The following is a 22,213-nucleotide window of genomic DNA, read 5'->3' as shown; positions in this document are numbered from 1 at the left end:
CAGCTTAGAAGGTCATTAATGAAAAAAAGGAAGAGAGCTGGTGGTAGGACAGAGCCCTGAGGAACACTGCTATTAATAGCTCTAGGAAAATAATGGTGGCCGTCTACAACAGCAGCTATAGAACGACCAGAGAGGAATCTAGATATGGAGGCACTGAGAAAAGGATGGAAACGGGAAGAGGGGAGATTGGAAGTTAAAGATTTATGCCAGACTCGATCGAAAACCTTTGAGATGTCAAGTGCAACGTCAAAGCTTTTGCCAAAGTTTCGAAAGGAGGATGACCATGAGTCTGATGGGTAGGTGAGAAGATCGCCAGTGAAGCGTCCCTGGCGGGACCCATACTGACCATCAGGAAGAAAGATGTGATAGGAAAGGTGCTTTAATTTTTTTTTTTATTGACTCAAAAACTTTTGAAATACAGGATGTTAAGAGAATTGGGCGATAGTTAGAGGGTTGGGACTGATCACCCTTCTTTGGGACAGACTGAATGAGAGCAAACTTCCAGCAGGAAGGAAAGGTACAAGATAACAAAGGCGAAAAAGTTTACCTAGGCAGGACAGTTCTTTAGGACAACAGGAGGGACCCCATCAGGTCCATATACTTCGTACCTTGTGAGTATTGAGGCCAGCAGTGGCATAAAATACATCAACTGAAGAAATTTTAATGTCAGTCATGAGGAAGTCAGAGGGGGGAAGTGATGGGGGAGCAGTACTAGAATGATCTTAGGTGGAATTGGAGGAGAAAGTCTCGCAAAGAGCTCTGCTTTATCGGTTGAAGAAATAACTACAGAACGATCAGAGTGGAAAAGAGGACGGAAGGATGATGAAGCAAATTTGTTAGAAAGATTTTTGGCAAGGTGCCAGAAAGATCGAGAAGAATTTGTGTTGGAGAGTTCAGAACATTTAGTACAAATAAAATTATTTTTAGCAGAGTGAAGAACAGATTGCACGTTTCCAGGCAGAAACATAAAAGAAGGTGAGATTCAGGGGTGGTTTGGCTTCATTACCATTTGTAGGCTTTTTCCTTGTTGTGGACAGCTACAAGCGTGATTAAACCAGTTTTTTTTTTTTTTTTTTTTTTTGTATTAGTTACTGAATATGAGAAAGGAACGTATGCTTCCATGCCAGAGAAAATAACTTCCGTAACAGCACACCCAGATGGCTCTCGCCCATGAAAGCACTAATCATTCCAGCGAGAATCAAAGAAGTACTGGTGGAGGGCCTCCCAATTAGTAGCTCCAATATGCCACAGCCACAGTTACTTGGGAGGATCCACAGGCTTTACTAGAGTGATAGGACAGGTTAAGGTGATAAGGTCATGATCGGAGTGTCACGGTGTTTTTATCATATCACGGTAATTTTGGAATAAATGGTTAAATATTATTTAATTTGAAAATAATATTCAATAATATTGAAGAGCAGAGACAATGATTGTCTTGCTACATCAAGCAACGATTACTTTACGCTGACTTGCTAAGATTCTCAAGAACGAGAATTTATAAACTTTCTCAACAGTACACAGCAGAGACTAATTACTCACAATTGCTGAATTACTGTACTGTTAGCCTCTGGAGAAAGTTACATCACCCCTGACAATAAATAACTAATACTAACATCAGGTTCTTGCCGATGCTTAACTCCCAGGTGGCACAACGGATATTAAGTTAAAACAACAAGACTGGTCTAAGTACCAGTTATGAAAGCAAACGTTTATGCAAGCTAGGAGCTATATGGAAAATAAGCTTAATTATGGAAAAATGAAACAAGATTTTTACTTTACATTAAGCTCGAGAAAGGAACTGTTAAATTTATTAATTACAAAAAATTAAATTTAACGTTACATTTCAAATCAATGAGACGCACTCACTCACTCTCACACGAGCTAAATACTTACGTCTAGAAAAAAAACACCTTAATTAAACTCTTATAACTAGAAAATACACAAAAGAAATACTATAGTCGATGAATGCTGCGTATCACCAGATGGGTGGGAAGACTGGACTAACTGTGAAGTGGAGTTTGGGTACTAGCTGACCTCGCACTGCTGACACAGGACCTCTCTCCGTCGCAGCAACAACTGGACTGAATTCAAATACATTGTATGGGCAGGACGCAAGGCGTGGCTAACGGTTGAGGGAAGCAGAGGCAAACGATAAAGAAACAATTGTATCGCTCAGTAGCGCACTTAGTGACGTGCATTAAATCGGTCACTTTTTGAAAACGGTGACGAATGTTTTGAAAAATATACTCCGGAATGGAGAGAGAAACGGTTAACTGAGCGATACACAGTGAGTTTTCCACTAATAGTTCGTGGCTTCTCACAAAAGGGAAATGTCGCGAACTGATTCGTGACACGGAGGAAAACAACGAAAAGATTAACAGTCTAACCAGAAGGATTAGATGTAAGGAAGAGGTCAAGTATGTTGAAACTCTCACCAAGGTGGTCAGGGATACGGGTAGGTTTCTGTACAAGCTGCACTAGACACTTAAGATAGAATAGATATAGGCTTGTTCACCAGGTGGATCAGTGAAATAAAAAGGAAAGCCAAAGGTGGTGGTGAACATTGAAATATCCTAGAATTGAGGTTTAAGAGAAAGGAGAAACTGAAAGAATGTGGTCCATCTTATAAGTAAGATAGTCGATGACTTTTCCATAGTCAGTACTGTTAGGGGATAAGTAAACAATGCAGATATATTTAGTCAGAAAATGACAGCACAGTCGAAGTCAGAGAGTAGACACTTCAGAAGATTCAAGTTCAGGAACACAGGAGCAAGATATGGCGTTGCATACATATGCACAACAGCCACCTTTGGTTTTGAAAGGATTATAGACAAGGCAGGATACAGAGAAGGGTTTGCTATCAGTTCCCTCATACAGTTGAGTCTTATTCAGGAAGAGAAGGTGAGGTTTAGAGGAGGAGAGGCGGTGCTCAACAGAGAGAAAGTTAGAGGGAATGCCGCGAATGTTGCAAAAATGAAGAAGTGATTCAGACAGTGGTTCCAGGCATCTCGCTAGGTCCTCCCTGGAAGAGGGGCGGATGGCGGGGTCTATGATCCCCTCCTCATGGGGACTCCGAGGCTTGGTTAATAGATGCCAATTATTAATTTTAAAAATCTTCAATAGGAAATTAATTGTGTAATGTGCATATAGTCTGGTGTTGACAGTTAGAGGAACTTGTGTTGGAGAGCATGCTGGCCTTCTTTCTGTGTTGCTGAAACACTGAAAAAGTTCAGCAATGAGGGATGGTCAAGATCTAGTCCCGAGGGCTGATGAAACGTGAGCTCCAGCTCTCCCTGTCATCAGCATTCCATTCACCTTGAGAGTACCGCCGGCTCGACTGGTGGCTTTGAGAGGAGACCTAGATAACAGCTTTCATTAATGTGCATTGAGTGAGAAAGAGAGAGAGAGAGAGAGAGACAGAGACAGAGACAGAGACAGAGACAGAGACAGACAGACAGACAGACAGACAGGCAGAGAGAGAGAGAGAGAGAGAGAGAGAGACAGACAGACAGACAGACAGACAGGCAGACAGAGAGAGAGAGAGAGAGAGAGAGACAGACAGACAGACAGACAGACAGACAGACATAGACAGAAACTGAGAGAGAGAGAGAGAGAGAGAGAGAGAGAGAGAGAGACTAAGAATCAGAAACTGAGAGATGGAAGGAAAGAGGGAAACAAAGTTATTCATCGTTTTATCTCCAAAATATTTCTTCGGCAATAACATGCATGAGGTACTGTGCAATGAGCTCGTTGACACTTCCAGGTCGCGAGACATATTAACCACGTCTTCTTGGTATCATTACACGAATTTAGTTGGGTTTGTAATAGACTTTCCCTCTGTAAAGGTTAAAACACATCCTGCATATCGCTTTCCGGTCTTCAGGAATATTTATTTATTTCTGATAACATATTATATTTAGCTTCTCCTAACGGTTAAGAAGTCTTGGTCAGAGTTGTGTCTACAGATTCATGAGAATCAATATTCATGTAAATACTAGCATTCCTGTCAGGTTCTCTACTATACTCTCCTCACTTTAACTTGGCCTAAAATTGCCATCTCTCCATCTTGAATACTAAGACATAAAATGATGCTAGTCATGAAGGAGTGCGATGGAAAGAACGTAGAGCCATAGTACTGTCTTATTCTGTCACTGAACTACTTAAAATATGCACCAAAAGGACGAGACTCTGCGCCAAGTTAACGTGAAAAAAAAGTAGAGTTGGCAAATTGCGTTGCCAGGACAGTCCCCTTCTGACCACGCTGGCAGCCCGGATTTTAGTGGACCATGAGCTATGCCGGTCAGCAAGTAAATCCTCAGTGAGATTATATTTTCTCCCTGGATGAGGATAGTCATCCATCAATTGATACATTGCAGTAGTTTCAGAGGGGTATCTTCACTGCACTGTGCATAACCTCTCAACGTACCAATCTGAATGTGTCTCAGCAGATGAAGTTGGTGCTTCTATGTGTGTTGGTGGTGGTTCTGGTGGGAGGCGCCGCGGGGGAACTGCCGCCTCCTCAGGCCTCCTATAAGATCCTCATGCTCCTGCCTGTCTCCTCCAAGAGCCATAGGAACGTCTTCTTATCACTGGCCAAGGCTCTGGCCGAACGTGGGCACAAGGTAAGGCTGTTGTAGCTCTATAGCTGGTAGGTATCTGTGCTCGAAGTTGACCATCATTAGCCACCTAAATGACCCTACTTGACCTAAACCACTAAGGTCTAACCAGTTCGTGAATGGTACACCATGTTTTATATTTGCCATCCGATAAATATGTACTTAATATTACCCATCTATCATCTCTCTTGACCCCCAGATTGTGATGCTGACCAATGAGCAGAAGCCCATAAAACACCCTAACATCTACGAGTTTGAACATGGTATTGAAGATTTCAGGGCAGAAAATTTGAACGTGTTCAACTCTTTAAATGATCCTATAGGACTCTTTCGTGGAGTCAAAGATGTACTCCGTCCAATTGCTCGAAAGCTGTACGATGTCCCCAAAGTTCAAGAGCTTTACAACAGAAGAAAAGATTTCGACGTAATCCTTATTGACCATTTATTCAACGAAGTAAGTATCACAGATAAGAAGCATACATGTTGCTCAAACCTTGTTTTAAATAACTTCTCATACTAAGTTACCTCCCGTTTATGCTGGACTCCATTATACATTGCGCCATAAAAACTATCAGTGTTCGTAGTGTTTGTGGATTATGTTCACAATTGTCCATCTAGAAAACGGAGTGATGTAATTGTCCTCTACTGTAGCAGCAAATTCTTCAGTTGCATCTTAACACACTGGATCTGCGTGTGTGTATTCTTCGCACTGTGTCATGATAATACATTTCGGTTTCAATGCTAGTTATCTCTAACTCATAAGGAATTTCACATATATTTTTGCTTGCCCACAATCTTTTTCTGTATTATAATAGCACATTAAGATACGTGTAAATGTGATGTCCATTTGTAGCTCATAATCTTCTGTCTCTTCCTTCAGATAGCTTACCCCTTTGTGCACGAGATGCCTTTCATCACCGTCTCTACAGCTGGAATGGACCTCCGTCAGAGCGCCGTCTTGGGCAACGTACTCCAACCATCCCATGCGTCTAATTTACTGTTCGACTATCCGACCCCCATAACTGTCTGGCAACGCTTTGTCAACATTCTAACACACATTGGAATAGCTGTGTACTGGAGAAACTGGGCTGTAGTTCCAGAACTTCAAAAGGAGGTACTTGACTTCATTTACAACGATTAGTCTCCATTAGATTGAAGTTTGCCTAGTGTTTACAAAAAGAGTATGTTGATTTTATAGCAGAGAAGGAGTTACGGCAAATTATTTCTGACGTCTGCACTATTGGAAGTCTCTTTAGGCTTAGTATAAAAGACTTAGAGTGTAACAGACATCATGAAAGAAAATGTAAGCTTCTTCATAGCCCACAAATGTTTTAGCTGGCGTGTTACGAGCAGCACATATTAAAAGTACAGTATAAGCTGTGGGAATGTATAATGTACATATCAGAATACGTTACAAAAAGTGATATGAGAGAAAGATGAGGATTAAGTTGGTTTACTGATCAGGTGAATAAACGGATGTATGTTTGAATGGTATGGTATGTTGAAAATATAGATACTTTTAGGCTTATGACGAAGGCAACTTAACCAATTGAGAACAGGATACTCGTATGATATTATAAATCGACTTGTGACAAAGCAAGGCATAGAAGCCGAGAAGACAAATATGGAACAAATTACTGTACAGAACTGAAAGATGTAACATTGAACATGCATGTGGTAAGCAAAGAATTAGATTTGTTCGACTTTATGTATACAGGTGGTATGTTTGGCATCAGGTAAAGATAGCTGGCCTTTGAAGGTTATATTCTGAACATCAGATATACACAAGTTCTCACTATATCCTTTGTAGACATGCGTAATAATATATATATATATATATATATATATATAGAGAGAGAGAGAGAGAGAGAGAGAGAGAGAGAGAGAGAGAGAGATAGTCCAGGTGCTTGAGGGTGCGAAAGTGATGTATGTGGATGAACTGAAACTAAATGGATGGGAGATAGTGTGAGTATGGGGAATATGTGCAGGAGTAGGTGAGAGTGAGAGGGCAAAGGAAGGAGTGTGTATTGTTGTGAGTAACAGACGGAAGTAGAATATAAGAGAGTATGGATCACTTGGCTCAACGATTGTGTGGTTAAAATTGAAAGTTAGACTACAAATGTAGGCGATTGTGTGTGTGTATGCACCAACGCAAGATCGTGCAAGCAGAGTAATAGAAGAGTTCTGGAGAAATGTGGAAGTGTGCATGGAAAAGTTTGAAAGGCATGATAGAGTGTTTTTGATAGGTCATATGAATGATAAAATGGGGAATGTGACGGTGGATATGCCTAATGAGATACATGAGAATGGATTTGCTTTAGTGGACATTTGTGCCGGGAGGGGTTTGGTGATAACCAATACCCTCTTCAGGCATAAAATGATCCACAGGTATACATGGTGAGTGATGAGAAAGCTGAGTGGTGAACTGAACGAAAGGAAGGCAATAATTGATTACTGACTATCAAAAATTCTTCGACTATCTTACTTCTACGATGGAACACATTCTGTCTATTTCTCCTTTCTCTGAAATCTCCATTCTTGGAGATTTCAATGTTCACCACCACCTTTGGCTCTCCTCTCCTTTCACTGATCCACCTGGTGAACAAGCCTACATCTTTTCTATCCTTAATGACCTAGAGCAGCTTGTACAGCACCCTACCCGTATCCCTGACCGCCTTGGAGAGAGCTCCAACATACTTGACCTCTTCCTCACAACTAATCCTTCTGCTTACTCTGTTAATCTTTTCTCTCCGTTGGGCTCCTCCGATCACAACCTTATTACCTTAACCTGTCCTATCACTCCGGTACGGCCTGTGGACCCTCCAGGGAAACGTCGTCTGTGGCACTTTGGAGCTGCGGACTGGGAGGCCCTCAGGCAGTACTTCTTTGATTTTCCCTGGAATGATTATTGCTTCCATGGCCGTGAGCCATCTGAGTGTGCCTTGCGCATTACGGAGGTTATTCTCTCGGGCATAGAAGCATACATTCCTTTCTCATATCCTTTGACTAACGCAAGAAAGCCTTGGTTTAATCACGCTTGTTCTAATGCTGTCCGCAACAAGGAGAAGGCCTACAAAAGGTACCGAAGCCAACCCACCCATGAATCACATAATCTTTATGTTTCTGCCCGGAATCGTGCTAAGTCTGTTCTTCGCTCTACTAAAAATAATTTCATCCATACTAAATGCTCTCAACTCTCCAACTCGAATTCTTCCCGCTCCTTCTGGCACCTTGCCAAAAATCTTTCTAACAACTTTACCTCATCATCCTTCCCTCCTCTTTTCTACTCTGATGGTTCTGTAGCTATTTCTTCTACTGATAAAGCAGATCTCTTCGCACAGACTTTCTCCTCCAATTCCACCTTAGACGATTCTGGTGCTGTTCCTCCTTCACTTCCCCCCTCTGACTTCCTCATGGCTGACATTAAAATTTCTTCAGTTGATGTATTTTCTGCCATCACTGGCCTCAGTACTAACAAGGCATATGGGCCTGATGGGGTCCCTCCTGTTGTTCTCAAGAACTGTGCTTCTGTGCTTACACCCTGCCTAGGCAAACTATTTCGCCTTTGTCTGTCAACTTGTACCTTTCCTTCTTGCTGGAAGTTTGCTCTCATTCAGCCAGTCCCAAAGAAGGGTGACCACTCCCAACCCTCCAACTATCGTCCAATTGCTTTAACGTCCTGTATTTCAAAAGTTTTTGAGTCAATTCTTAATAGAAAAATTTTAAGGCATCTTTCCTATCACAACCTTCTTTCCGATCGTCAGTATGGGTTCCGTCAGGGACGCTCCACTGGCGATCTTCTCACCTACCTTTCAGACTCCTGGTCATCCTCCTTTCGGGACTTTGGCGAAAGCTTTGCCATTGCACTTGACATCTCAAAGGCTTTCGATCGAGTCTGGCATAAATCTTTAATTTCCAAACTGCCCTCCTACGGTTTCTATCCTTCTATCTGTGCCTTCATCGCTAGCTTCCTTTCTGGTCGTTCTATAGCCGCTGCTGTAGACGGCCATCGTTCTTCTCCTAGATCTATCAACTGTGGTGTTCCTCAGGGCTCTGTCCTATCACCAACTCTCTTCCTTTTATTCATCAATGATCTTCTAAGCTGTACATCTAACCCTATCCACTCATACGCTGATGACTGCACCCTTCACCTTTCCATTCGGTTCCCACAACGCCCATCTCAACAGTTACTTCAAGAAACAAAGGATGAGGCTATGGCACACCTAATGTCTGACTTGGCTCATATCTCTGACTGGGGTAAAAGTAATATGGTTGTCTTTAATGCATCTGAGACTCAGTTCTTACACCTATCAACCCGACAAAATCTTCCACAGGTATACCCACTAATGTTTAATAATATTCAGCTTAATCCTGCATCATCCTTGAACATGCTTGGGGTTTCACTTACTCGGGACTTATCTTGGAAAGATCATATTACATCTCTTGTAAAATCTGCTTCCAAAAGATTGGGTGTGCTAAGCCGACTCCGCTCTTTCTTTACCCCTGCACAATTGTTGACTCTATACAGGGGTTTTATCCACCCCTGTGTGGAGTACAACTCTCATGTGTGGGGAGGCTCCCCACGTACAGCTCTTCTCAATAGGGTGGAGGCAAAGGCTTTTCGTCTCATTAACTCTCCTCCTCTTACTGACTCCCTTCAACCTCTGTCTCTTCGCCGCACTGTTGCATCTTTATCTCTTTTCTATCGCTACTTTAATGGTCACTGCTCCTCTGAACTGTCTGCTTGCATTCCTCCACCTCTACGACGGGTGCGTAGCACCCGTCTGGCAGCAAACTCTCATCCCTTTTCTGTCCAACTCTCTAATGCAAGAGTTAACTGTTACTCCCAGTCTTTCATTTATGCAACAGGTCAGCTCTGGAACTGTCTCCCTCTGTCTGTATTTCCTGCTGCCTATGATCTCCAGTCTTTCAAACGTAGTGTGTCCAGGCATCTCAAAATGATCGGATCTTGAATTTGGCTCTCTATTGTATTTTGTTTTTTCTCTTGGAGGGAACTGTTACTGCGGGCTCATGACCTTTGGTTCCTTCTTCCTCGCATAAAAAAAAAAAAAAAAAAATGTGTGTGTGGATGAAAGGATGCGAAGGCATGTAATGGATGAGGAGCATATAGAGATTGAGGGAGTGGACTTTCTGACCACCACTGTTTAATGGAAGAAAGGAAGGACGGGAGGAAGTAGATGCAAGGACACTGGAAAGGTTACAAGAGGATGAGAAAAAGGCAGAATATAAGAAAGAAGTGGAGGAACAATTGGGTTAATATGAATTGGAGCAGATGGGGGAAGTGGAAGATGTGTGCAAGATATTCACAGAGGAAATATGTGCAGCATGTGAGGTGGTGTGTGGGGTGATGAGAAGACGAAAGTGGGTGCAAGGAATAGCATGGTGGAATGAAGAGGTGAGACAGACTTAGCAGAAAAGAAGAAAAAATATAATGAATGGATGAGAAATAGGAGCATGGAAGAAGTTGAGAGACGGAAGAGAGTTATATGCAGAAAGGAAGAGAGAGTTCAAAAGATTAGTAAGAGTAAGAAGAGAAGGGATGAGGAGTTTGGGAAGAATTTGAGTGTAAAGTGGAGGGAGTGTAAGAAAATGTTCTAGGAAGAGGTAAAGAGAGTTAGATAGGGTGGAAATGAAGTTGGTAGGGAAATGAAAGATAAATATGGTAGATTACTAGTGGAGAGGGGAGAAAAAGTGAGCAGATGGAGAGAACACTTTAAGGAATTGTTGAACATAGAGAATGAAAGTAATGCGAGTATAAGTGGCTGAGGAATGGCTGGGAGAAGGAGGGAGGTGAGAAAACAGGAAGAAATCAGTAGGATGGAAGTTGTGGAAGCCATGAAGAAAGTCAAAATGGGGAAAGCCCTAGGAACTGATGGAGTGTGTGGTGAAATGCTCAAGCATGAGGGAGAGACAGTAGTAGAATGGATGTGGAAGATGTGCAGATTGGCCTGGGAGGAAGGTAGAGTTCCAGAGGATTGGAAGTCAGGTATAATTCTTCCCTTGTACAAAGGAAAAGGGGAAAAAAGAAGTGTGTGGTAATCACAGAGGCATTTGCCTTCTTAGTATAATAGGAAAAGTATATGGTAGGATACTTATTGACAGAGTTTGGGAAATATCAGAGGAATTAGTTGGAGAAAAACAGTGGGGTTTTACGAAGACAAGAGCTTCTATAGGTCAGATTTTTATTCTTAGATCTTTAATGGAAATGTTTCTAGAGAAGGGAATGAAATTATATGTAGCCTTCAAAGATTTGGAGAAAGCATATGACAGAGTGCATAGACATGGATTATGGAAAATATCAAGAATATATGGAGTAGATGGGAAGTTGTTGAATGCTGTGAGGAGTATGTATGAGGGTGCTAAGGCTGCAGTGTGTGTGGATAGTGAGCTGAGTGAATTTTCTATTGGAAGGTTGGGCTGAAACAGGGATGTGTCATGACTCCATGGTTGTTCAATCTGTACATGGGTGGGGTTACAAAAGAGATACAAGTAGGACAGTGGATGTAGGAGAGGCCCTAATGAGAGACGGAAGTGTTTGGAAACTCCCTGTACTGCTGTTTGCAAATGATACTGTGTTGTTAAATGAAGACGAAGGGGAGCTGCAAGGCTTGGTGGATGAGTTTGGGAGAGTGTGTACGAAACGGAATCTAAAGGTGAATGTAGGGAAGAGTAAAGTCATGGTCTTCGAGAGAAGTGAAGTCAGTGATTGTACAATGAGATTGGATGAGGAGGAAATGGAAAATGTGAGTATGTTTAAATACTTGGGTAGTGTGATGAGTAAGGATGGAAGATTGGAGGGTGAAGTGCTTGAAAGGGTACAGCAAGGAAGAAAGGTTGCTGGTTCCTTGAAAGCAATGATAAGAAACAGGGAAGTGAGCATGCAAGTGAAAAACTTACTACATGACAGTATTGTGATACCAACTCTAAAGTATGGAAGTGAAGCTTGGACCTTGTTGGAGGGACACAAGTCAAGAGTGAGAGCTGAGGAAATGAGTTATTTGAGAGGAGCCACTGGAGTCACGTGGAGAGACAGATTGACAAATGACGATGGCAAGGAGCGTTGTGGTGTGGATGTGGATATGATAGGAAGCGTAAGGAGAAACACATTAAGGTGGTTTGGCCATGTGGAGAAGATGGAGAATGAGAGACTGACGAGGAGAATGTATGTGAGTGAGGTGGAGGGGAAGAGGGGAAGGGGGAGGCCAAGGATGAGATGGAGGGAAGGAGTGGAGAGATATATGAGAGAGGAGGGTGTGAGTTGGGAGCAGGGCAGTGAAATGGAGGGGGACAGGGCTACGTGGAGGCGATTTTTTTATGGGCACCCATTATGAGATATGGGCGTCTGGCGATATAAACACACACACACACACACACACACACGCACACACACACACACACACACACACACACACACACACACACACAGACACACACACACACATATATAAAGACAGATAGATAGATAGATTGATTGATTAATTTATTGATAGATAGATAGATAGGTAGGTAGATATAATACAGGGAATTTGAGTAATCAGTGATTTCATGAAATCCCTATGAAGTTCGTGAAATGAGATTAAACTAGGGTGGTAAAGTAAGGATGGGTTAATTTTGCTTGTGGTTAACTTAGGCCGGGAAAATCTAGGTTAAGTTTAGGTTATCTTAGGGTCGGTTAGTTAGGTTACGTTAGGTTAGGTTAGTTAGGCTGGGCCAGGCTACGTTGATTTAGATGAACACGTAACTTTGCATTTATCTAAACCAAACTGCAGCCTAAATTAACCTAACCTTAATTAACCCATCCTAAATTAAACTCATTTCACTATTTCCCTTGGAATTTCATTGGAATCACTGGTTACACAAATTTCTATATATATATATATATATATATATATATATATATATATATATATATATATATATATATATATATATATATCCCATTGGGGCCCAGTTTCCAGAATATTGGACAAAACTGGGAATTTTCAAGTCTTAATAAAGTAGGCAACCCCTGGGTAGGGACCTACGAGCTTCGTGACTATGAGTCGATAGGTGGAGGGTAGTACGTGTAGTACCCTCCCAGAGTAATGCCTCGCCCAGCATCCCTGGGATCCAATGGGTTACTGACTGGCAAATCTATCAGTTTCTTTAACCCATTGGAGCAGAGTGTCCAGAGTATTGGACAGAAGTGGGAATTTTCAAGTCTTAATAAAGTAGAGAACCCCCGGGTAGGGACTTACGAGCTTCGCGACTATGAGCCGACAGGCGGAGGACGGTACACTTAGTGCCCTCCCAGTGCAACGCCTCGGCCAGCAACTCTGGGATCCAAAGGGATATATATATATATATATATATATATATATATATATATATATATATATATATATATATATATATATATATATATATATATATATATATATATATATAAAATGCATGGAACAATAATTTTTTTAATATGTATGAGCTACTAGGAAATGTATTATATTTAGTACTGGTGTCATTATTATTGAAATTTCACTGTGGTTTATTTATGACTTTTTATTCCGGCTCATTATCCGTTTATGACTTCTGGATACTAACCTTATATATGAAAAGGGCAAGTAAGACAAGTTGGTAATATTAATTTAGCAGTCAAATTATCGACAAGAGATATTTTTCTTATTCATTCTATAGATCTCTTCTCGTTTCCCTGACCTGCCGCCTCTGCTGGATATAGAGAGAAACCAGAGTTTGGCACTGTTGAACTCTCACTTCAGCATCAGCAGGACCGTGCCTCTCCTGCCTTCACAGGTGGAGGTGGGCGCCATGCACTGTCGCCCTGCCACCCCACTCCCACAGGTTAATCTTTCACCATTTTCTTTCATCCTAGCACTGCTAGAATTATTCTTAGCTGAAGAGAATAATCCAGTATAGGCCTGGGTAACATATCTAAGGGTTTCCTCACGTTTTGGCAGTTCCCTACACCCGAGCATGTTTTGACAAAAAATCGGCCTTCTCAAGAATCTCTTACAGAATGGTCAGATACATCACACACAGTAATAAAAAGTAGTTTTTTTCCTGATACAGAGACCTTTCTGACGGTAATGGCAAGAATTACATTTTCAGGAAAGTTAGGGAAACATACTAATATAAGCATGATACTCTGCAGTCACAGAGAATATTAGGATTGTGCAATACTATTGCAATAATCACTCAAACACCACAAATAAGTTGTCTTATTACGCTATTGTTGTACAATCTGAGCGACATGTGTAATATTATTATTTTATATAACACATCATGCTTTCACTCATTTCAGCATATACAGCAGATTTAGTCACTTCACAAAACAACTTGAAAATCACGGAGAAATTCAGAGCTCTCACAGAGTTACATAAACATTTTTTTTTTCACTCAGACAGTTCCCATTATATATATATATATATATATATATATATATATATATATATATATATATATATATATATATATATATATATATATATATATATATATATATATATATATATATATATAATTACCAGTAATACTTTTCGTGGTACTTTCAGGTTTGTGCAGGGGAAGTGTAGCATAGGCACCTAAAGCAATAGCTGATGTAACGGTGAAATTTCCTTGTGACTCTTCATATAGATACCACACACGGCCAGCCAACCCTTGAGTACACTACGATTCAAATGTGGGCGACCAAGGCAGGTCGGTCCCGTATACCAGTCCTTACAAGTGCTGCTTAGCCATCAGGCTGGTGCCCCGTACATTACCCCTCATTTGTGGATTATGAAGCCCAGGATATCCTTCTGTTATGGGTATATAAAATTGGTATTAGATTTATGAATAATCACTGGATGACTCTCCGACAAGGAGGGTATGTTTCCACACCTGTTTGCTTGTTTGTCTTTTAATAGGATTACTCAAAAACTAAAAGATTGATTTGAACCGAATTAGGCAGGTAGATACCTCATGTCCCAGGGAACAATCGATTTAATTTTGGGACCGACCCGGATTTTATTACAGATTCTGGATCCGGAAAACACTTTTTGCGAAACCCTAGTCAGTGATGAGAAACCCTAACCCATTATGAAGAATAGTTTGGAAATTACATTGCCCTTGTCGGAGAGATGGGCTCCACTGAGTGCCCATCCGGCTGCTCCTGTTTTGATTGCTTCAAAATCAAAAGAACCCCAGCAATGTTCTATAAATATGATGAAATGTGAGGTTTCTAATGTATCAGTTCTTATCCGAAGGATTTGGAGTCATGGATATCTGGTGCTGGTCCTGAGGGTGTGATATACTTCAGTCTAGGGTCGGTTGCTCGAGGAAACTCAATGCCAGTGAAATACCGCCAAGCCTTTATCGAGGCTTTCCACAGGCTGCCACACAGAGTCATATGGAAGTATGAGGAGGACCTGGAAGGTCTGCCAGAAAATGTCATGATAAGCAAGTGGCTCCCACAACAGGACGTCCTTGGTAAGTTCATCCTGTAACAAACGAGTTGGCTTAGTATGCAAACAATGTAACCTCCCATGTACTGGTTGTACTAAGACAGCCTGTGCACCTCAGGCCACGACAACATGAAAGTGTTCATCACCCATGGTGGCCAGCTGAGCACACAGGAGTCCATCTACCACGCCACGCCTCTCCTCGCCCTACCCATCTTCGGTGATCAACTCAGGAACGCTTATTTTGTGAAGAATTCTGGCTATGGTGACATGCTGCTGTGGAAGGAGCTGACAGTCGAGGCCATAGTTGATGTCGTCACCGAAATTACCACCAACCCTAAGTTGGTATCACAGTCTTACTGGTGTTTTGTGGTGAGATAATGGTACTAAAATATGAAGATCTTTAGCTTGCCGGTAGAAATAAATTTTGAAGCAAAAGTGTCCTGTGAAATACGTATAATGTTTACCCTAGCTTATCTGATATATGCAGTTTGTATTAATCACATAATTTAATGTCATCCTATCAACCGCTGGAAAATATTTTTGAATGATGCTGACACTGGTTCAAGGAAACTGTTGAGGTCAACATTTTAATCATGGTATCAGGACAACTGCCCCCGAACAACCGCCCCCGGATAACTGTCCCCTGGACAAATGCCCCCCAAACAACTGCCCCCTGGACAGTTGACCCCATATAACAACTGCCCCCCCAGAAAACTGCCCCCCGGACAATTGCCTCCTGCCAAAGATTAGGTTAGGTTAGGTTAGACACTTGCAACCATTTGTACAGTGAATCGGGTGATATTAGCAGAGGTATTTGTCTGGGGGGCAGCTGTCCCGGGTGGAGGTTGTCCTACGGGGACGATTGTCCGGGGGGCATTTGTTCAGGGGGCAATTGTCCTAGAACGATACAGTAAATCATAAACATTAAACTCCCTCAAACCTCAGCGGTCTGTTCTATTGCTTTATGTGCTGTTTTGGCACTCCTCTAGTTCACGGTATATTCTAGGGTGGGAATGGGTATTTAAGTATCATAGCCTAATTACATACAGTATATCACATAATTGCACCCAGCAGAAACTCAGCTCAACATCACATGTAGATTTTCTAATTCACAAACATTTAGCTTCAGCAAATCACAGTTCCACGTGCTCTTATCGCTACACTCTTCAAAAATCATGTGTGGAATATGACTGTTGTGGGTTGATGGAATATGTTGTCCTTCAGCTCCGTGTAGTAGAATAATATACATTTGTTGGCATTTATTTGTTAACTGTCGGCCTCTTCTAGATGGAATTGAAAAATCAAATGTTCTATTCACTGTAAACTTTAATCTCTGCGTACATCATATTGTCAGATAAACTACGGCAAGATACTGGGAGGCTAACTGTGAAGCATGTGGCTCTGTATTCTGTTGCAACTCCCAAGATAAACAATAGTAAAACTGCAGACCCGTAATATTGTGATACAGTTTATTTAAGAGCTGACGTGATTTTCGTTCACTAGGATTAGAACTTGATTTGCATATCCCGCTCCCCTCTGTTTCGAACTACAGCACTCTACGTAGCTGTATACCATTCTTTATGTGGCATAATGCAATCTCAGCTCTTGAGGGCAAGGATTTATATACTGTATTTCATATATGTATAATGATTAACTTCTGCGTTCATATTGCAGATTTTCTAAAATTTATCATTAGTTAACAAAATTACAGTTTATCAGGACTATAGCTGATATGTGACACCTGCGGCTCCTGCGTAAACAAATGTGTCAATAAGGTCGACTTAGATGTTTGATTTTATAAAGCTCCCCTTAACTAAAAATATAAGTAATGGACTAACAAGTTACTCATGCTCAATTTTTTACATTTACGTTAAGGTACAAGGAGAATGTGTTGGCAGCATCGAGGCAGCTGCAGGATCAGCTGACGACGCCACAGGAGAGGGCCGTGTTCTGGACGGAGTACGTCATCCGTCACCGGGGGGCACCGCAGCTGAGAAGTCCTGATGCCCAACTCTCCTGGGTGGAGTTCCTCATGCTGGACGTATTGTTTTTCTTCCATGTGGCCGTCTTTATCTCCATCTGCATCTTGCGTCTAGTCATGAGAGGCATTTCAACACTAGTGTTTGGTAGGGGCAGCCATAAAGAGAAATCTCAGTAATATGCTGAGCATCAGTCATTCAGTATATCATTACTTATGATGGTAACTTCAGAATATTTAACATGAGCAAAGCTATTTTTCTTATAACTGAAGGTCTCTGAATAGCACAAGTATTAGCTACAAAACCAGATTTATGTCTTGACGCTAATGTCCATTTCACCCGCCACTCCATGGGCTGCAAGTCTAACTGTGCATTGTAGCCTACTCATGGGCTAGACAATGGCCCAGTAAAACCGGGCCATGGATTAGACAAGCGGGAGTCACCTCCTTGTGTGTGTGTGTGTGTGTGTGTGTGTGTGTGTGTGTGTGTGTGTGTGTGTGTGTGTGTGTGTGTGTGTGTGTGTGTGTGTGCAGTGGGGACTTGAATACGCAATTGCCTGGTAAGGTTTTTATTTTTAATGTTTCTTAGACTTTTCCATGTACAGTTGACAACACAGCTTCTTAAGCATTGGACAGCCCATGTGAGTCATTTGAATATAATGTTATAATTACACACCCAGTTCATATTTCTGTAATTATAGCATAAGGATATGAAATATGACTTTAATAATGATTTGTGTACTTGTTGAGACGTAGAAATAAACGAACTATAATGCTGACATAATATTGTTTACTTGTTTGGTGTTACTATTCTCTTTTTCTCCTGTCCACCTAGACTTCTTTCACCGAAGCATAACCTAATCCATACCCTCTCCATGAATAAAGAGGGCAGTATTCATGTGGTTGCATCAGTATGACCAGGTGTCTCTAGTGCATAGCTATACAAACATCTCCACCACTTACTGTACTTCTCAGTTCTCCAAAGTTGGGACAGATGATTGCAGAAGGCAACTGAAACTTGAAGTTCACCGAGTTCACGTTCAGATGAGACTAAACAGTCTTTTTGGTTGCTGTCACTTTTCGCTTCCATTTTCCAGTCCTATCATCACTTCATTTACTACTATCATTTCCTTTATCTGGTCTACTGTCTTCATTCTCCTCACAAAGCAATTCGTTATAGGAAATGTAAAAATACGGGCAGTAGCTCTTGATAAAGTGCCCGCAAGAAGATGCGATTACATGTATATTTGTTTTCCTGAATTATGCCTAACTGCAACATTAACCCGCCACGTCCCAACCGGTTTTTCACCACTGAACCCCCCCCCCCCCAATCTTGGCAGATTTTCGAAAAAATATTTTTTTGGCTAAAACCTCCGCTTTATGAGAAACATTGCATAATGCCCTAAAAGTGCTCACCTGTGCTTAGATGTGGTCTAAACAGGTGACCCTTTAAACACCTGGTATCATGTTTTCTCAAGCCGCGCTGTGGATGTCACATTTTTTGTGTAGCGGTAACTATTGCAAACCACTCAGAATAGGTAGAATTTTGTTCATTTGGTACGAATTTATATATAGTACAAGAATATATTGTTTTTCACACAATAATATAGGCAATATAAGCATTGTTTCATTCACTGAACACATCAACAGGGTGAGGATTCAACTCATCTGACACAGCTTTATCTGTGTCTACCCAAATAATGTAGCTTGCATCTTGATAACCATATAGTGAAGCAAATTTAGTTCGAGTGGTGAATATTGTCATAAATTACTGTACTTTCTTATATCTTAACAAGAATTTGAATTTTAATGCATCTAAATTTAAGCTGTATTAATCGGTAGAGAGGCGGCCTGCAGTCCTAACGGACCAGGTTCAAATCCCGGCTAGGACAGGGAACAGTTTAAGGATTTGAATTTCATTAAATCAGGCTTTACTGATCTACCAGAAGACCCGCTGACATGTCGTAAAAATACCCCCGCTAATACCAATACACCAGTCCTGTATGAGACAGCCGTAGCATGCATTCAATATGGACAGTGGGCGTTAGCGCCGAAGTGGTGACATGAAGAGGTGTATGGTATGTAAGGGAACTACTGGGCCTTGATAGCAGGCTGTGAAGCCTATGCCCAGAGTCGGACACATAAAAAAAAAATAAGGAACATCTTCAATTAGTAATTTTATGGAATAGATAACAAGAAAGTCCTTAAATAATAAACTATAACTAGAAGCCAGGCAGAATTTCATAATAAGTAAATCGTGTTTCTGTACCAAAGAACAGTAATTTTTAAAAATTTATTTTCTCACAGAAAGAGCACTGAGAGCCAGGGAACCAATCTGACATACTTATCTAAGAAATTATCAAATGAGAGGTATTTTACAATGATATGAAATTTTTTTTTCAAAATTTCCATTGTTTTTTTTTTTTTAATCAAGACAACATCGAATGTTCCGTAAAATTCAATCCTTACCCAATCATCCAATAATCTACTACTGATATTCAAGGAACAATGCTCCCGTCCAGGTTAATGTTATATATGTATATATACAGCATATGCCACTTATGTTCTTAGTTTCAACAGATGTGGTTAATGTCGGGCCAAGTGTTTCATGAGTCCACAAGTGTTTTTGAGAATCCATATGCATTAGCAGCAAAAAATGGGTGCCTGTGCCTTAGTTTAGCTAGGTCACTGTCTGCTCAACACCAGTCATCGCTCCAGGCCATAACTTCAGCCTGACTCACCAGCAGATCATGTTCACTTCAAGTTCCAGTGCCCGACTTCGTCTTGCTATTATATCCAAGTCTTGGATGGATGTTTTACTGGCTCATCTGGCATTCCCCACCGCCACTCGCTACTACGTAAGTCTCTACTGTTTAGAAATTGTGGTGTTGAGACCCTACTATAAAGAAAGATAAAACCGATCAAGCAATTTGGTAGGACTATAGATTTAGGTGTTCTTTTAAAACTAGGGTCAAAAGATCGGTGAAACTGACTACACCCATTCCCAAATTTCCAGGATCTCGTCAAATACCACCGAACAATTGGTAGATTATCCCTCCTTTAATTAGTACGTTATTATTTTTTGCTTAGTCTGTTTCCTTCTTGATAACAGTATGGAAAACATTACAAGAAGCATTACAAGTGTATATTCTACTTCCCGCAATGAAGCCAGTACGTCTGGGAAGTAAGGACGAAGCTTGAAGGTCAGAGTCAAGGTACGAACTGATTCTCTGTGAGTCTATTGAAAACTGAAATGTGTGATTTACAGCATAGTGCCCCCAGAAACTCACCAACACCCCCACCTGGACCCCACGGAGTAGCTGCAGCCGAACCATGGGATGCCGTGCGACAACGGCATAAGTCAGCCTGGGCCGTGCGCCCTTATAGCACCCAGCCACCTCACCGTCACCCTAGCAGGATGACGACACTACCTTCAGGGAGTAGGACCGCTAGATCAGCTCGGGGTGGAGCTGTCTGTCCAGCTCCAACTAGCGCCCCTCAGGAGACAGCCGATAGCCGCTCCCACCTTCTACAGGAAGATGCCTTTTCTTTAGGGTCTACCAATGGCCGCCCGCCCCTCATAAGGGAACCGGTGTCTCACCGGCCTGAGAGTAACGAGGAGACGGCCGGTAGCCGCTCCCACCTTCATCAGAAGGTGTCCTTCCTGGGACAGCCGATAGCCACCCAACACCCCCTCCTGCAGGAGATGGCCGATAGCCGCTCCCTCTTTCGCCAGACGGCCGATAGCCGCTCCCTCTTTCGCCAGACGGCCGATAGCCGCTCCGAAGGTATTGTTCCCGAGACGGTCGATAGCCACTCACTCCCCCGGCTGAAGGAGACAGCCAATAGCCACTTTCTCCTTCACCACACGGCTGATAGCCGCTCCAAAGGTGCTGCCCCCGAGACGGTCGAAAGCCACTCACTCCTCCGGCAGAAGGAGACGGCCAATAGCCACTCCCTCCTTCACCAGACGGCTGATAGCCGCTCCGAAGGTGCTCCCCTCGAGAAGGCCGATAGCCACTCATTCCCCCGGCAGAAGGAGACGGCAAGAGGCCGCTCCTGCCTTTGCCAGATGGCCGATAGCCGCTCTGAAGGTGTTGTCCTAGAGAAGGCCGATAGCCGCTCCCTCCTCCGGCAGAAGGAGACAGCTGATAGCCGCTCCCGCCTTCGCCAGACGGCTGATAGCCACTCCAAAGGTGCTGCCCCCGAGACGGCCGTTAGCCGCTCACCCTCCCTCCTGCAGGAGACAGCCGAAAGCCGCTCCCGCCTTCGTCAGACAGCTGATAGCCATTCCGAAGCTGTCCAGAGGTGTGCTGAGTCCCCCACTCAGGCCACGGCCAACAGCCGGGCCTTGGCGCCCTATAGTTGCGCCCTTGGGCAGCCACGGCCGACAGCCGGGCCCCACAGCCAGAGAGAGGTGCAAGAAGTGTCATCGTCCCAGAGTGAGACGAGAGCCCGGACCTCCAGCACCAAAGGACCCCAGAGAGGCCCTACAGCTTCCCCCGGCCTCTGCTCCCTACAGCTGGCCCTGGAGAAGACCCACCTGACAATCACTAACTCAGGTCGGTGCCGCAGCCCCTCCCTGATGGCGCCCCTTGACTCTGTGGGCCGCAGCCCTCGGTTACTCCAGGCCCTCCCCAGGACACCCGGGTGTGATCTCTCCATGCTCCGACGGCGGAAGACCTCCACCTCCGGCCGAGACCTGAGCCAGGGATTCGTAGACATGTTAAGTGTGGTGTTGCCCCAGAATCAGTTAAGTGACTTATGCTAAATGTGACGTTATCCCCAGAATTAGTGTAACAGTGATACAGTGACTTTGTGTATGTTGAATATCGGGGCGAGTAAAATCACGGGCGGATGAATAAGGATGAGTGCAGAAACTAAGTTCTGGTGAATCAGACTCACGAGTGATGCCCTTGCAGAGAATCAGTAAGACTACTACCCCGAGAGATTCTCTATAGTAAAATATACAAATGTCCTTTGCTACTAGGCAACAGTAGAGAAAAAATGTTAATATTATTCTCCCACTTCTATTACCATAAACACAGTAAATTCCCAGTGTCCCCTACCCTCCCTTAAGGAATCTCCTTCCAGCACACAGTGTGTATGTAAGAACCTGGACGAGAAATAGAATCAATTGTCAAAACCCCTTTGCTATC

General features: G+C 42.6%; 1 protein-coding gene across 1 annotated transcript; it reads left to right on the top strand.

Annotated features, from left to right (window-relative positions):
* The first annotated feature begins 4,448 nt into the window (after positions 1 to 4,448).
* Positions 4,449 to 17,234, top strand: LOC145390381 (UDP-glycosyltransferase UGT5-like). Its single transcript, XM_080265325.1, has 7 exons — positions 4,449 to 4,622; positions 4,816 to 5,070; positions 5,497 to 5,730; positions 13,311 to 13,475; positions 14,879 to 15,101; positions 15,195 to 15,414; positions 16,952 to 17,234. The coding sequence occupies exons 1-7, from the start codon at positions 4,449 to 4,451 to the stop codon at positions 17,232 to 17,234; spliced, it is 1,554 nt and encodes a 517-aa protein (XP_080121451.1).
* The last annotated feature ends 4,979 nt before the right edge of the window (positions 17,235 to 22,213 follow it).

The sequence above is a fragment of the Coenobita brevimanus genome, chromosome 14, assembly GCF_032717465.1.
Source record: "Coenobita brevimanus isolate Jiangsu-jjx chromosome 14, ASM3271746v2, whole genome shotgun sequence".
In the NCBI taxonomy this organism is placed as follows: domain Eukaryota; kingdom Metazoa; phylum Arthropoda; class Malacostraca; order Decapoda; family Coenobitidae; genus Coenobita; species Coenobita brevimanus.
The sequence above is the reverse complement of the archived record's forward strand: the minus strand, read 5'-3'. Positions and strand labels throughout refer to the sequence as shown.